Source organism: Bubalus kerabau, chromosome 19 (assembly GCF_029407905.1).
Source record: "Bubalus kerabau isolate K-KA32 ecotype Philippines breed swamp buffalo chromosome 19, PCC_UOA_SB_1v2, whole genome shotgun sequence".
Taxonomy (NCBI): domain Eukaryota; kingdom Metazoa; phylum Chordata; class Mammalia; order Artiodactyla; family Bovidae; genus Bubalus; species Bubalus kerabau.
This window is the reverse complement of record NC_073642.1, coordinates 44,909,247-44,925,821: the sequence shown is the minus strand read 5'-3', so window position 1 is coordinate 44,925,821 and position 16,575 is coordinate 44,909,247. Positions and strand designations below refer to the sequence as shown.

The window sequence follows — 16,575 nt, the reverse complement described above, 5'->3', positions numbered from 1 at the left end:
GACTCCTCTGTCCATGGGATTCTCCTGGCAAGAATACTAGAATGGGTAACCATTCCCTTCTCCAGTAAATCTTCCCGACTCAGGGATGGAACCCAGGTCTTCTGCATTGCAGGCAGATTCTTTACTGTCCAGGAAAGCCCCATATGACCCAGCAATTCCACTCCTAGGTGTATGCCCCCAAAAATTGAAAGCAAGTACTCAGATACTTACACACACATGTTTATAACAGCATTGCTCACAATAACCAAAAGGTGAAAACAATCCCAATGCCCATCAGTTTATGATAGATAACTATTATATATTCATAAAATGGAATGATCCATGGTACAACATAGACGGATTTGGAAAACATATTAAGTGAAAGCAGCCAGACATACAAGGCCACATATCTTGTGATTCCACTTGTAGGGAATACCCAGAAAAGGTGAATTTATAGAAATTCTAAAAGCAGATTGGTGGTTGTCAGGCACTAGGAAATCAGGGAGTAATTGCTTAATGGATACAAGGTTTTCTTTTGCAGTGCTGAAAGTTTTGGAATTAGAGAGGTGGTGATTGCATAATATTGTGAATATACTAAATGCCAATGAATTGAACACTATTTTTGGTGAATTTTACCTAATCCCCTCTCCTCTGCAAAAAAACAAATCCCACATACATACATAAATAGAAAAAGAGAGAGTGCTCTCTTGTAGTTGAGAACACAGAAACATTCCAGGTTTCCTCTTCCACTGACCAGAGATTCCTTCCTTAGGAGAGTCCCTTAATGTCCAGGCCCTCTGGACCCTGGTTTCTACTTTGATTGGAAAATGAAGTTGGACCACTCGGAAGTTCAAATTCCAAAGCCAAGAAATTCAACTTCCTTCTTTTACCCTCTCTCATCTACATGCTTGAAATATACCTGCCTCTTTACTGCAGATATATACTGGAAGACCACGTTATTGAAATTAAATTACAGGGAGATTAATTTGTTTTAGTTATTAGTAGGAAAAGTATTTTAATATTTATGATGATAATGACACAAATTAATGGGCAAATAAGTAAAACAAATGCACTTTAGCTATTATCTTGGTGTTTGCCACTCTGATGTTCAGACTCCTCTGAGCCCGCGCACGGCTCCAGCCTGTCTGCACCCCTCGCTGTAATCACACACTGTGCTTTTTGCCAGTCACAGTATCTCAGGCTCCTCTGCCAAATGCAGTACCGGCAGCCCCAAGTTGATTAGGAGGCCTTTGATTGATTGATAGGTGCCCTTGCCAAGTAGGAATGGGGGCAAGGGATTGAATACCTTTCTAAACTGCCTATGCTTTGCAACCAAAGTGATCTAGAACAACTTAAAGATTTTAGTCACTAGAACTTGCTCATGGGCTGTTTTGGTTACAGCTGGACTAGTTACAAATTTATTCTAACTTTGAATTTGGTTTGAATAGCGAGCTGAACTTAACCAGTGCCAGGATTTAAAGCCCCGGGTCAACAAGTTGATTCTAGGAGGTACGGATGTATTTTTCTGTATTTTACTGACCACCATGTCCTCTACCTTCTACTGTGGATTTCTGGTCCTCTGTAAATTCCCTAATTATTCCTAGAAGTGTCAGGTATATCTTCAAAGAAATTTCAGGTAGCAAATTTTCAGCCAGCTACCAAATCTGTCATTCCCCTCCCCTCCCCCCCACCCCCATGCTTCAAATTCAGATATACCTACTTCTGAGGCTACAACAATCCCCAAAGCTGCAAAAAACCTCCAGCCAGTGCTTACCAGGGCCCATGATCAGGCAGCCTCAGACCACTCTTCTCTCGATCACTTGTTATCCATAATGCCCCTGAAGGAGCTCACTGGGGGCCCCAGGTATCCTGGTTAGGCAGGGTTTAAGCACACTGGAGTAAAGGGCCTTCCTCTCTTTTGGTATTGCATCTTCATGTTAGTCACTGCTGCAAATGAGTAGCCCCAGGTTTCTCTTTAGGTCTCCTGCTCCCAGAACTGAACGTCCTCCATGGCTGGATAGAGAGGCGAAGCCAGGAGACAAGTATCCTGCAGAATGCCTAACTGCCCTTCACTGGCCCCTGGGGTTTTGCTCTGGGCCAGGCTGCTCTGCCTGATACTCTCCTAGTGATTTCTCTCTGGGGAGGCATCTCTGTTCTTCATGCAAATAGGGCCAGTTTCCAACCAGCCCAGACTTGCCCAAAGCCCATGTGGAGGTTGCCATGGCTCGGTGAAACACCAGTTTCCCAATACCTACTCGTTAGGCCCCTACTATGTGCTAGGTGCTGGAGGTCCAAGAATGATGGGCTCATCATTCAGGATGGGCTCGTTATCCAGGAGCTGCTGTGGGAATTTAGACAGCAGCTCCTTGAGGCTGGCCAATCAAGCCATTACCTTAGTTGGTGCACCTCCTGCTGGCAGGTCATACCAACAGTGCCAACTTAGTGCTGCCCTGGCAGAGATCCTCCTCCCTGTATAAGTAGGAGTTTCACTGGGGTTCTCACTGACCACTCCTCTTGAACATTCTTCAATTCTTACTTGACCACGTTTTTCTGTCTGTCGCTTTCCATCAGTAGCAGCAGCATCCCTTTCCTATTCTGCTCTTTATTCCTGGCCCAGACTTCGCTCCATTTCTCCTCTCAGATGAAGAAAAGAGAGGGCTGTGGGCAAGAGAATAAAAGTGTAAAATCTATATGAGATTGTATACAAAATAAACAATACCTGTAAAACCTGTATACTCTTTTTTTCTTTTCACAAATGTTAATTGTACTTTATTTTTATAAGTGAACTGTTTTTTTCTTTTTCAGTTTAAATAAACTGAATAAAAGATAAAAATGCAGTTAACATTTGTGGAAAGAAAAAAGAGAGAGAGAGAACAATGTACAGGTTTTACAGATATTGTAGGACTTCCCTGGTGGCTCTGTGGTAAGGGAGGGTGGGGTGGTGCTCGATTCCTAGATTGGGAAGATGCCCTGGAGAAGGAAATGGCAATCCACTCCAGTGTTCTTGCCTGGGAAATCCCATGGACAGAGGAGCCTGGTGGGCTACAGTCCATGGGGTTGCAGAGTCGGATGTGACTTAGTGACTAAACAACAACAAATTTATTGTAACTTGCAACTTAATGTGAGAACTGTACGTTCTTTTGTTCAATTTAAATGACGAACCCAAGTGCAAACTGATGTAAAGTTTAAAATATAGAAATGGCTTTGCATGCAATTTATGAATCTTATCTTGAGTCTGTTCTCTGATGTTCAGTAGGAAAGAGAATTTTCTATTAAGTAATTAGCTTGCTGCTGCTGCTGCTGCTGCTGCTAAGTCGCTTCAGTCATGTCCGACTCTGTGCGGCCCCATAGACGGCCTCCTACCGGGCTCTCCCATCCCTGGGATTCTCCAGGCAAGAACACTGGAGTGGGTTGCCATTTCCTTCTCCAATGCATGAAAGTGAAAAGTGAAAGTGAAGTCTCTCAGTTATGTCTGACTCTTAGCGACCTCATGGACTGCAGCCTACCAGGCTCCTCTGTCCATGGGATTTTCCAGGCAAGAGTACTGGAGTGGGGTGTGATTGCCTTCTCCGAAGTAATCAGCTTACCTTTGGATAACTAAAAAGTCTTAAAGGACATACCTATGTTGGCTGTTACATGAATGAGCATGTGGTGAATTTTGAAGTCAGACTTTCAGAACGTCATATTTTAGTAAGAAGCTTGAAAGATACATTGATCAAAACATTCAGCAAAGCAAAATACATTATTTTTGGTATAAAATATGACCCAGTATTTCTTCATTGTTCACACCCTCCCTTCATTGAGCGCCTGGGCCTTGAACATAGTAGCAGTCTGGGAGATGCTTGTTAATTTTAATTAAAATTGGATTCCTCCCAGTCTCTTAAAGTCTTGAACCTCCCCGCCTGGGTCAAACAGCTGAGGAAAGGAGAATAAAGTACCAAGAAAAGCTAGAACGAGATCATTGCTAAAATATTTATTTCTGGGTTTATTATTTTATTCAAAAGTCTAGGAAGTGACCGGTCTAGAATGTGGCAGGAAACTGCTGTTAATCCCATTTACATTTTCAGAGTTGGGATCCAGGTTTTCAAGTTTGTTATGGGATTTTATGCAAAACTGGGCAAATCGATAGCATTCTAAAAATGCCGTCTGTTCTCCAGCTCCCCTCCTGGTCACAAACAAGCGAGGCTGGCGCTGGGCTCGCCCGGCTCCTAGAGCGAGGGGTAAACCCGGCCGGGTGAGGGACTGGGGAGAAGGGCTGTCCCGGGGGCGGTCCCGGGGCGGAGCCTGGGCGGGGCCCGTGACGCGTGGAGTCGGCCGGCTCAGGGGCTGGACCTCAGCTTCTCCCCGCCTGGGGCCGCCGCCGCCGCCCCAGTGGTGGCTCCACATTTCCAGAAGGGGCCCTCCGACTCTTCACTGGGCCAGTCTGGCGCTGAGTCGCGGAGCGCCGCACAACTTCCGCTGGTCTCTAAACGGGATCCCTCCTCCCCAGAGTTGCGGGCAACTTTCCCCTCTCCCTGGCGCCGCGGTGGCTTGGGGACCGTGGCCGCCGCAGGTAGCTGAACTCCGGGCCACGCTCCCCGCGTCTCGGCTGAGCGCACACGCAGGTCGCTCTCTGCACGCTGGGGGTCCCCAAGCTCGGCTTTGCGGGCGGGATGCCCCTAGGACATATCATGAGGCTGGATCTAGAGAAAATCGCCCTGGAGTACATCGTGCCCTGTCTGCACGAGGTCGGCTTCTGCTACCTGGATAACTTCCTGGGCGAGGTGGTGGGCGACTGCGTCCTGGAGCGCGTGAAGCAGCTGCACTGCAACGGGGCCCTGCGGGACGGCCAGCTGGCCGGGCCCCGCGCCGGCGTCTCCAAGCGGCACCTGCGGGGTGATCAGATCACGTGGATCGGGGGCAACGAGGAAGGCTGTGAGGCCATCAATTACCTCCTGTCCCTCATCGATAGGCTGGTCTTGTACTGCGGGAGCCGGCTGGGCAAATACTACGTCAAGGAAAGGTCCAAGGTAGGACGCGCGCGGGTGCCCAGCCGCTGTTGCAGCCCGCGGAGACGGGGGACGTTCGGAGTCCGTTGTGTGTAGCCTTGGCAGGGCTGCAATCGAACTTTAGTTTTTAAACAAGAAGCAAGAAGTCCGCCTGCCCCCTACCCCCGCCCCTCACGTTTCCATAGGTTATTAGAAACGTTATGTATGATTTGAGACACACTGGAACTCATGATCTTAAATGTCTGCTTTCAAGTCACTTAATAGTGCCCTTCAGACCTTCATTGTGTTCAGAGGGGATTACAACAAAAGCGCTTTTAGAGAATTCTAGAGACGGTGTGATTTCACAGTGTGGCATTTGGTTTGTGGAGTCTGGCAGGTGTGAGGAGAATTTGATCTGTAAAAGAGTAAGGCTCATCCTCACTTTTGAGTGCTGCCCTTGGCTTGTTGCATCCAGGACATTGTTTGATCATCCAATTGATGTGAAAATTCTCTCCTGGTTTTGAGCCCCAGCCACCACTTACCTTTCCTGTCAATTACTGGGGAAATCCACTCAGAACAACCAGTTGAGTGATCAGGAGAGGGTAGTCAAGTACTTCTGGAAAGAACCCATGTTTTTGTTCACATCCCAGCAGTCACTCCTTAGGTGGTAATTTTTCTTGGAAACGTTTACAGGTAGATTGGCAGAACTATGGGAACGTGCAGTACCATAATGTTGGTGCATGTACATTATGCTGGGATAGTCCAGCTACTCAAGTGTTCTCTACAAATGATAATCCAGCCAGTTTTCCAGGGCAGTTCTGAGTGATTTATACTCCTTTTATTGTAGACCCCGTCAAGGGACACTTAGAGCTGTAGAGAAGTTTTACTTTAACACAGTGAGGCAAAAATACTAGTGTGAGAAGGAAGGTGAGCATTCACCTATGTACCACTCTGTGACACTGCGTGTAGTATTCTTCAATTTAAGATTGCTCCTGCGATATTAATAAAACACACCATTGTTGTCTCATTTGTCCCATAAACTGAAAGGAACAATTTTGATAAAGGACAAATGGTGGAGACTGGAAGTGCATAGAAAGGAAGGGGTTGGATTGATCAAGTACAACAGGGGAGAGATTACAGTTACCTTTCCAGCCAGGAGGACATGGTTAGACTATCTGAAAACACTATTTTTAATAGAATGCAAATAAAGTAAATCTTAGAAGGAAATGCTGCTTCCTAACCTTTGATTGAGGGAAAGCTCTGTTAGCTGGTCTCGGCAGAATATTTATGGTAAAGTGTCTCTTTACCCCTGTCCCATCATTTTGGTGATGGGCTAGAGAACCGTTTGTCTTGATTAGTTTTGTTTCTGCACTTGTTTTGTAAATGACTGGGCCTTTCGGATGGGGGAGGGGTCTGGCTAGCCTCAGGGCTGTAGAGGTGCTTGTGGCTTCAACCTGAAACAGCAGATGGCTTCTCTTCAGTTTTTCAAAGTTTCTTTCAAATGTTGTTATGAAATTCACTCCCAGCATTATAGAAGTGGAATTTGCTCAGCAAGAGATCAGAATTAATTGATAGAAAGAGGTCACTAACATATTTAAAAGTTAATTTTTTTGTTTTTGTTTTTATTGTAGATTTGACTTAACAGACAGTTGTAGGGTTTTAAGCTAGAATTTAACTCCACAAATTGAATGAAAAGCATTGTGTACCTCTGAGTAAAGGGAAAAAAAAAAAAAAGATCTCTAGATATGATTCTTCAATTATGGATTATCATCTGGGTATAACAAAACTTCAGTTAACCCTTTCAGAAGGTGACTGAATTGTAAAGAGAAAATTCATCTTTTGGCCAATGAAGAGACCTCTATCCATACTTTGATTTTCAGCTTTCCTTTAGCTGTTTGGCACAAAGCTCTTTATTTCTGCTCTTTAGATAATCACCTGTAAACTGGGATATTCCCTGGCCAGGTAGAACCAAATGTAGACCAAGCTTGAGCAAACCATTATTATATTAAAAAAAAAAAGTTTGGTTTGTTTGTATAAAGAAGTCTCCTTAGTAATGTCTTGTGGCCCCTCAGTCTCTTACTTGAAGTTCATCATTGAAGCATTATAGAAACACATTTCATTTTTACATGATTTATAATAGTTCTACCTTAATTTAACCTTATTTACTTCTCTTCCCTCAACCGAATGCCTTACTCTACTGCTTCCCAGGGAGTGATACAGACCCAGTTTCTGCTCCATCCTCAAAGCAGGTTTTCAGTAAAAACTAAGTTTTTAAAAGGAAGAATTTGTACATTTATTTTAAGCATTTATTTGTAACTTTTTATTACAGAAATTTTCAGACATATATGTGTAGAGAGGCTAGTGTAATGAGCTCCCATCATCCATTTTCAACAATTGCCAATAGATTCATTTATGTATTTTAGACCGGTTGTTTTTTAGGTACTTGAAATTTATTTGTGTTAGGCTTAATCAATCCTGATTAAGCACTTTTTCCCCTGAACTTTTAAAGGTCATTGAACAGTGTAATAATGCTTTTTATCTCGATGAAAGAATTACTAGAGGCATTGGGAATAGAATAGGAATATATACTAGTACTAAAATTGAAATTGTAGAAGCGTATGGAAAGAAATATTAAAGGGTTCCTTCCCCTCCCTGCCACAAAAGTTGTTACTGATCAAAATTTATCTACCTCCGATTTGTTAGAAAAAAATCCAGGGGTGCTGAAGACTCTCCAGGGAAGACGATTCCATGATACACAGCAGTATGGTGCCCCCTAACTTCAAGTACTATCATTGCTCTCAGGCCATGAAAAGATTTCTTATCTGTTACTCCCTTTTGGATAATTTTGACCATATCCAAGATAAATATTGGTTCTACTTTGCTTCTCTTGCTTTAGCTGCCTAGATGTTGGAAGTGGCTGTTTTCCAGAGGACCTGTAGTTTATAGAACCCAGAGTCCTTCTGTTTGAAGTATCTCACTGTAGACTCACTAGTTAATAACTCTAATAATAATAACTACCTTTTAATGAGCAGTTGGTTCCATCTGGCACTGTGCTAAGCACTCTTCAGACACTATCTGTCTGACTTAGTCTTCAGAACCATAATCTTTGGCAAACTGAGTGATTAAATCATCTGCCCAAGGTGATGAAGTCAGCAGTGAATGCAGTTCGTCACAGGGGTTAGGGATTTGGACTTAACCTTGACTAACCTTGTAGCCGTAGGTAAGTTTCAGTTTTCACCAAGTGCAAAGTGAAAGATACTACCTTACAGCTTGAAGAGTGGGGGGATTGGTGAAGAAGCATGAAATAAGATAATGAACATAAAATTCTTAGCAGAATTCTGAGCCTTCATAAATGTTAAAAGAGGAGATTTGGGATTCTGACCCGGTTCTGTTTGAGCCTAGAGTTTGCTTTTGACTCTTAGGCTCCTAAGAGTCTACATTCCCTCCTTTCATTCCCTCAGCATGGGGAATTTTGCTGGGGTAGGGAGACAAAGAGCTTACATTCACTTGTACTTTTGAGTTGTAGGACCCTCTGGCTTACACTTGATCAATTCTCCAGTTTAAAAAAGAAAAAAACCCCAAATATTGAAGTGGGTCTGTTAAGTACATTTGAAGAAGAGAATGGAATGCTGTGCTAATGTTTTCCTACTGTTATTTGCAGGAAACGCGTTTATTAACAAAGTTGGTTGTTAGGGTCCCCGACTGGAGTAGCTCTGGATGATGGGTTTTGGGATTTGTATTGTGAATCAACAGGTCGGTCCTCCCCTGGAAACTATACAGAGAAATGATGAAACAACCATAAGTTGTGGATAACAAAAAATATATCACAAATGGTGGGTTTGTTCCTTCGCTGCTAGAGCAGTGACAGTTTTGGCCCTTCCTTCTGTGATGTCAGGAATATTCATGACTTGTTGGAGCTCATCTTGGTTGCAAACTGCCTTAAGCAAACCTGGGATAATGAATTTCAAAGAATAGAAACTCTCTCAGGACCCAAGTGCAGGAAATGCGGCTGGGGTTCACAGAAGCCCGGAGCCATGAACTGAGAACCGGAAAGTCCTTAATGTACCGGAAAGCAGGTGTATTAGTTCTTGTTTCTGGCACTCTATGGCCTTCGTATTTGCTTCTCTGCTTGCACGCTATTTCTTGCCATCTCTGATTTCCTATGCAGTTGGCTCAAGATGGCTGCCTTAGAATGCTCATTTCAGCCTCAGTTTGATTTCAACAGAGACCTGACTAACATTCTAGGAACCCTTTTTCATTTCTTGAGAGAAAGTATTATGGGCTCACTGTGGCTCAAAGGATCCATCAGTCTTGGGTGGGGATGGTTGAGGGGGGCATGTGGAATCATACATAACAACTACAGGTTACCAGGGCCTGTAAGGGGTGCAGTTCTTAGAGTACAGGGTTTGGGGCCTAGACATCATACTTGGTGTCTCTGCAACTAAAATCTTAAAAATTTATCTGTCAGTGAGGTATTTCAGGGGAAGGAGGCAGTAAATTTTAAAGCATGGGAACATCTTTCTATAAGGATGTGAGGATTCTTATAAAAGGTTTTCTATTTGAAAGTCACTTAGCTCTTGGAGGAAGAAAATAATTTACAGAATACAACCTTAGTGAAGCAAGTTTCTCCACAGGGTGAGTTTTCATAGAGTTCTTTGTGTATTTCGTTGAATGATACTTGGGAACACAGAAAAGGTGTGTGTGTATGTTTCCTTTATCATTTCTATTGTTCAATTTTGGGCCACTGGCCACTGCAGCCTTGTCTGCTTGCAGTGAAGCGGGAAATCAGGAGGTATCAATTTAATTTATTCATTCACAAATCATTAAATGTCTTACACTGCAGTCCATCTGTATGTGGATGGGAGAAAGGAGATGGAAAGGGATGATAAAAGCACCTAAAGAAGTAAGCTGAAAGTTGAGTGGCATAAAATAGTTGTTACCAACTTTGCTGTCTCTTTATCTGGTTTAACAGGCCACTTTTACACTGATGGGTCATTTTTGTTTCTCTTCTTTGACCTTTCTCCAGTTTCTCTATTTACTAAACGTGAAGTGACCAAAACTATTAGGATTTTAATAATAAAGTTTTTTGCACCTAGGGAGGTATCAGAAGGAGCCCAGCTGGCTCAGTGGTAAAGAACCGACCTGCCAATGCAGAAGATACGGATTTTATTCCTGATCTGGGAAGATCCCCTGGAGGAGGAAATGGCAATCCACTCCAGTATTCTTGCCTGGGAAATTTCATGCACAGAGGAGCCTGGCAGGCTACAGTCCATGGGGTTGCAAAGAGTTGGACATGGCTGAGCGAATAACAGTTAGGTGGGAATTACGTAGCCTGTCTGTGCATTCAACTTTTGGATGTCATGAACTATTTCCCTTTCTGACCTTCCTCAGCTCAAGCAAAATTTGTAAATTCTTTCCTGATTCTGGGCTTCCCTGGTAGCTCAGACGGTAAAGAATCTGCCTGCAGTGCGGGAGACCCAGGTTCAATCCTTAGGTCGGGAACATCCCCTGGTGAAGGAAATGGCAACCCACTCCAGGATTCTTGCCTGCAAAATCCCATGGACAGAGAAAGCTGACAGACTAGAGTCCTTGGGGTCACAAAGAGTCGGACACGACTGAGCGACTTAACTTCCTTACTGATTCTAGACTCTGGCTAGAAGAATTTCAGATATTATTCAGATGCATATTATTACAACTCTATCCTGAAAATGCTCCATGTCTGGGAGACTTCTCTGATGAGCTTAAAATTGGGGATGGAGTTTAACCCATAAGGAGCAGAGCACATTGGAGAAGCATCTCCAAGCACCCCAGCATCCTGGCACTGGAGGTTAAAGGGCAGAGAACACCTCACCTGTGGCTCATGTTTGCTCAGTTTGGCAAGACCTCTGCTTTTGACTCACCTTTGTGGCCTCCAATAAATTAAATGACAGTTTGACCTGTGTCTATTGAACACCAAGGAGCAGCTTGCAGGTTAGCACAAGGTCTAGACTTGATAATTCCTTTATAGCAGTATGTTGTGCTGCTACTGCTAAGTCACTTCAGTTGTGTCCGACTCTGTGTGACCCCATAGACGGCAGCCCACCAGGCTCCCCCGTCCCTGGGATTCTCCAGGCAAGAACATTGGAATGGATTGCCATTTCCTTCTCCAATGAATGAAAGGGAAAAGTGAAAGTGAAGTCGCTCAGTCGTGTCCGACTCTTAGCGACCACGTGGACTGCAGCCTACCAGGCTCCTCCGTCCATGGGATTTTCCAGGCAGGAGTACTGGAGTGGGGTGCCATTGTACTTTGTGGCTGTTAACTAATATTGCTCTAAGAAACGAGTGTCATTTTTCTCTAGTGTTTGTCAAATGTGCATGTTCTGACAGTAATGATAGTTCAGATGTATTCTGCTGGACAACTGCCGGGGGTGCCCAGTGGGTAGCTGAATCCAGAGACACTAGAATCGTAAATTCGACAGACAAATCATTTTATGATGCCAGACTAATGAATTCGACTTTGGTAGATTGCCAGGAGCCGTTATTTTGGCTCAGATTCAGAGCTATGTGTCTGTTTGCCAAGCAAGATTAGTTAGCTTGGTTCATTATACATAGAATTTGTACCTTCTTTCCTTTGATTATTTTGATCTTAAACCAATGTGGCTCTTACCTCAATTTGTATCATCTTTTGATACTGATTTGTGAGCAAGTTCCTATTCTTGTTTTTGGTGAACTGGTAGTGATGGAGTGTCATATTTTTTACCCCCTGCCCCACCCAACTCCAGCCTTACAGATACATGAGTTTGCAGTTGTTGATTGCAAGCTTTCAGATCTTGTTCTGGATTCATTTTGTTCTTACTTACTGAGTGTCCTCCAGGTTCAGTACAATGTTAATACCTCCTTAAGTCAAACCAATTTAATTTTAACTTTTTATCTTGATAAGATTTTTAAAGGTTACTTTCCATTTACAGTTACTACAAAATATTGGCTACATTCCCTTTGTTGTACAGTACATCCTTGAGCCTGTCTTACAACCAGTAGCTTGTGCCTCCCACTCTCTCACCTGGATGTTGTCTCCTCCTCCTCCTCACTAGTGACCACTAGTGAGTTTTGGTCTCACGAGCAGTTTGGGCTTGTAAATCTACTTCTTTTTTGTTATATTTCTTCATTTATTGTACTTTTCAGATCTCACATACAAGTGGTATCATACAGTATTTGTCTTTTCCCATCTGATTTATCTCACTTAGCACAATGCCCTCCAAGTCCATCCATGTTGCTGCAAGTGGCAGAATTTCATTCTTTTTTATTGCTGAGTGGTATTCCATTGTATATATGTACCACATCTTCTTTATCCATTTGTCGATAGACACTTGGGTTGCTTCCATATTTTGGCTGTTGTAAATAATGCTGCTATACACATTGAGGTTAATGTATCTTTTTAAATTAGTGTTTTCATTTTCTTTGGACATATACCCAGGATGGGAATTGCTGGGTCATCAGTTCAGTTCAGTTCAGTCACTCAGTTGTGTCCAACTCTTTGCGACCCCATGAACTGCAGCACACCAGGCCTCCCTGTCCATCACCAACTCCCGGATTTCACCCAAACTCATGTCCATCGAGTCGGTGATGCCATCCAGCCATCTCATCCTCAGTCGTCCCCTTCTCCTCCTGCCCCCAATCCCTCGCAGCATCAGGGTCTTTTCCAATGAGTCAAATGAGGTGGCCAAAGGACTGATCTCCTTTAGAATGGACTGGTTGGATCTCCTTGCAGTCCAAGGGACTCATACAGTAGTTTTATTTTTAGTCAAATCAATTTTTCATTCTTTAGAGGATGCAATGATCACAGTTTCTCAAATTCTGGAGTAAATGTACCTATCTCATTTCAACTCTTATTTTTGTTTCCAAAATGAAACTCAAATGCTATTACCATATAGAAATAATCCCCAAATACAAAGATTCAAGGAATATGAGAGCAGTCTTGATTATTTGCCAATGGGAAGAAGACAAATTGAAAAATTTGATTCCAGGTGTCAGTGACATCTATTTTTGTTTTTTTTTAGGGAAAATTGAAATTGTTTTGACGTATTCAAGATAATACTCTTCTTTTTGAGCATTGCTTGGAAATAGTAAAGATACACTGTACTGTTTGAAACAGTCTGGACATTTGCGGGGAGCTTGCTTGTGTTCTCAAGACACAGAGAACATTCTTACCTTGCCCCTCCCTCCACGTTCCCTCCATGTCCCCTCCCAGTTCTACTCATCTGTCTAGTCAAACCTGAGGGACTATTACTCAGAAATCTCAATACCCAACACAAAGTTGGCAGTCTTTCTTTCTTTTTTTTTTTGGATGACTTTCCTATTGATATTGTTTTGCTGGTTAATTTGATTGTTTTGGAGTAGATAAAACTGTTTTAAACATTGAAGGTTCAGTAAGGAACATGTAGTAGTTTTGGTTAAAATCTGGCTATTTTGTGCTGTTTTAGCTTTTGAAGGCTCACGGTGGATACTTAAGTTTTGTCTTAAAAAAAAAAACCTAAATTTTGTCTTTCGTAGTATTGTAGAAATCCTTGAGGAGGGAAGTCTTTTAAAGATACCTGCTTTAACCAGAAATCACCTGCCTTTGGTTCTTGTCCTCCTTGTGATCCATTTTAAAGTGTTTTGCTAGAGTGTTAAGTAATGTACGACCGAACACTAATCATGCAGTCTCCATGCTCAACAAAAAAAAATCAAAAAACCCAAGAGTGCTTTCTCCCCATTGTCTACCCTTTATGCTGTGAACTTAGCGTGCTATTTAAGTTTCTCCGCTTCTGACCCCATCTGACCTTTCTACATTTAATCTCCCACTGACAGCCTTCCTTCCCTCCGGATCCCTGAAGTGCTAAAATCTGATTTGCCAGGCAAACCAGGCGTCCCCATTGTCTTGTCCTCAAAATCCATCTTAGTGCCTTTCCACAAAGTTCCCTCCTGCTCCCTAGAACTCTGTGGGTGGCTCAACCTGGGCCGCCCCAGTAGGCTTATTTCTTTGGCTGCTTACCCTGCCCCTCATTTACTTATAAATTCTTTGACAGCAGAGACTTTTAAGCTTGATATATGCTTTTAGTGCCTCCCCACAGTCCTTTACTGTTGACTTAATTTCATCTTTAAAAGGAACTTCGATTTTAAGGATGTCAGAGTATCAAAAAGAAAAGTTATAAATATTTTGTTAGGCCAAAAGCAAAGATTTTCAACTTGGCCCCTAATTTGATACTAAAGGGTTTAACTATTTTATTACATTAACAGGCTGTGAGGGACCAGCTGATAGGAGAGACTTTGGCTGTGTAAGTTTTTTTCTCAGTTCTATGTCTATGCTTTGCCCTAGAAAGTACCAAGTCGCACTCAGATTCTGGCAGCTCGTACTTAGTGGTCAGACTCAGAGAAGCCTGGGACCACGAGACTAGGACCCCAGTTTCTGGTCCTCACTCGGTCCCTTACAAGTAGCATCTCAGGACCTCAATTTCCACTTCTCTAGAAAGGAAGTCAATTTTTATTTTTATATTTGAACTTTAGTCAGCAACTTACTAAGCACTGGGATGGACATTTTATATTTTATCTTGTCTCACTGTGTTCAGTTCTCTGAGCCTCACTTTCTCATCTATAACACGGGTACAATAATAAATATCTACATCCAGATGATAAGGAATTAAATGAAAACTGAGATTAAGATTTCATTTGAGAGAGCAGATAAGTATTTTCAGTGCCTCTGATTACGTTTCTGGAAAAGAGATCTGACTCTATCAGCAGTCACACCTCAATGCTGATGTGACAGTAATCCTCAGCAATGCTACAGAGTTGCAGTTGGAATGTTTCCTGCTAATTTCAAGAATCATGCTGCAAAGCCTGTGCCAGAAGATGCCCTGTAGGAATTGCTCTGACTTCCTGCTCTACCCATCACCTCCTGTGTTCTGAGTTAACTAGTTGTTGTTTGTTGTTCAGCTAAGTCGTGTCCCACTCTTTGTGACCCCATGAACTGCAGCACGCCTGGCTTCCCTGTCCTTTACTATCTCCCCGAGTTTGCTCACACTCATGTCCACTGAGTCAATGAAGCCATCCGACCATCTCTTTCTCTGTCACTCCCTTCTCCTCTCCCAGCATCAGGGTCTTTCCCAATGAGTCAGCTCTTCACATCAGGTGGCCAAAGTAATGGATCTTCAGCTTCAGCATCAGTCCTTCCAATGAATATTCAGGGCTGATGTCGTTTAGGATTGACTGGTTTGATCTCCTTGCAGTCCAAGGGACTCTCAAGAGTCTTCTCCAACACCACAGTTCAAAAGCATCAATTCTTCGGTGCTCAGTCTTCTTTATGGTCCAACTCTCACATCCATACATGACTACTGGAAAAACCATAGCTTTGACTATATAGACCTTTCTTGGCAAAGTGATGTCTCTGCTTTTTAAATACAGTGTCTAGATTTGGCATAGCTTTTCTTCCAAGGAGCAGGCATTTTTTAATCACTGTCCACGGTGATTTTGGAGCCCAAGAAAATGAAATCTGACACTATTTCTACTTTTCCCCCATCTATTTGCTGTGAAGTGATGGGACTGGATACCATAATCTTAGTTTTTTGAATGTTAAGTTTTAAGCCAGCTTTTCCACTCTCCTCTTTTACCTTCATCAAGAGCCTCTTTAGTTCCTCTTCACTTTCTGCCCTTAGAGTGGTATCATCAGCTTATCTGAGGTTGTTCATATTTCTCCCAACAATCTTGATTCCAGCTTGTGAGTTAACTAGTGCAGATGACTAATTCTAATTTCCCTTGACTTTTTATCATTTAGGCTGAGGCATTGCACAGAAACTTTTGGTTTGTCACAAAATAGCCATGATTTCTCAAAGTGTGGTTGTTGGAGCAGCAGCAGCAGCAGCAGCAGTTTCCCAGAAACCTATTGGAAATGCATAGTCTTGAGCTTCTCCCCAAACCTAGTGATCCAGAAACTCAAAATCCTCCAGGCATTTCTCTTACAGGCTGAAGCTGGAGAACCACTGAGTGAAATAAATATGAGGAGGCTAAATGGGGATGTTATTCTATTTTTCTGTAGTTTCTCCAACGGTGAGAAAATCAGTTCCATCAGTTGATTCAATCTGAACTTATTCACAGTGAAAACTAAAAAGTACAAGTGTTTTTGGTTCATTTGGGAAATTTTTGAGAAGAGCAGTTTAACATGTTAAGTACACACACACCCACACCCATGATTTATCTGTTATTTGTTCCAATAAAGTTAAGTTTTCAAAACCAGGATTGGAGTGGAATTTGGAGCTGAGTCTCTCCTGTTATGTTGAATGAAGGGGAGCAGTCTTCGTTAATATCAGTATGTGCACAGTACTGCTCCCCTATCTGTATCCTGCAGCCCAGCAAGGAGTGCGAGCTGAAGGCATGAAGGAGAACAAGAAAGAACCGTAATAGTTTGGGAAGAAACTGGAGAAGCGCAGATGATTCTCTCTGTATGGAGCATCTATTATGCGCAAACTGAACACCACACAGAAGCCTAAGGTCTGACCATCTGACCCTCTGGGGTAAGATGGCTGAGGTGTGGGATTCTAAGGGAGGGGAAACCTGGAAAGGGATCCAACTTGATCGGAATCAAAGGTCTGACTCATTAGAAATCTGAGAGTAGCTGGCA

General features: G+C 42.9%; 1 protein-coding gene across 1 annotated transcript in view; it reads left to right on the top strand.

The window, feature by feature from the left end:
* Window positions 1-4,299: 4,299 nt before the first annotated feature.
* Window positions 4,300-16,575, top strand: part of EGLN3 (egl-9 family hypoxia inducible factor 3) — a 29,577-nt gene continuing 17,301 nt past the window's right edge. The window contains exon 1 of the mRNA XM_055555728.1: window positions 4,300-4,988. Within this exon, the coding sequence (XP_055411703.1) occupies window positions 4,632-4,988 (357 nt within the window). The 5' untranslated portion in view covers window positions 4,300-4,631. The remainder of the gene's footprint in view (window positions 4,989-16,575) is intronic.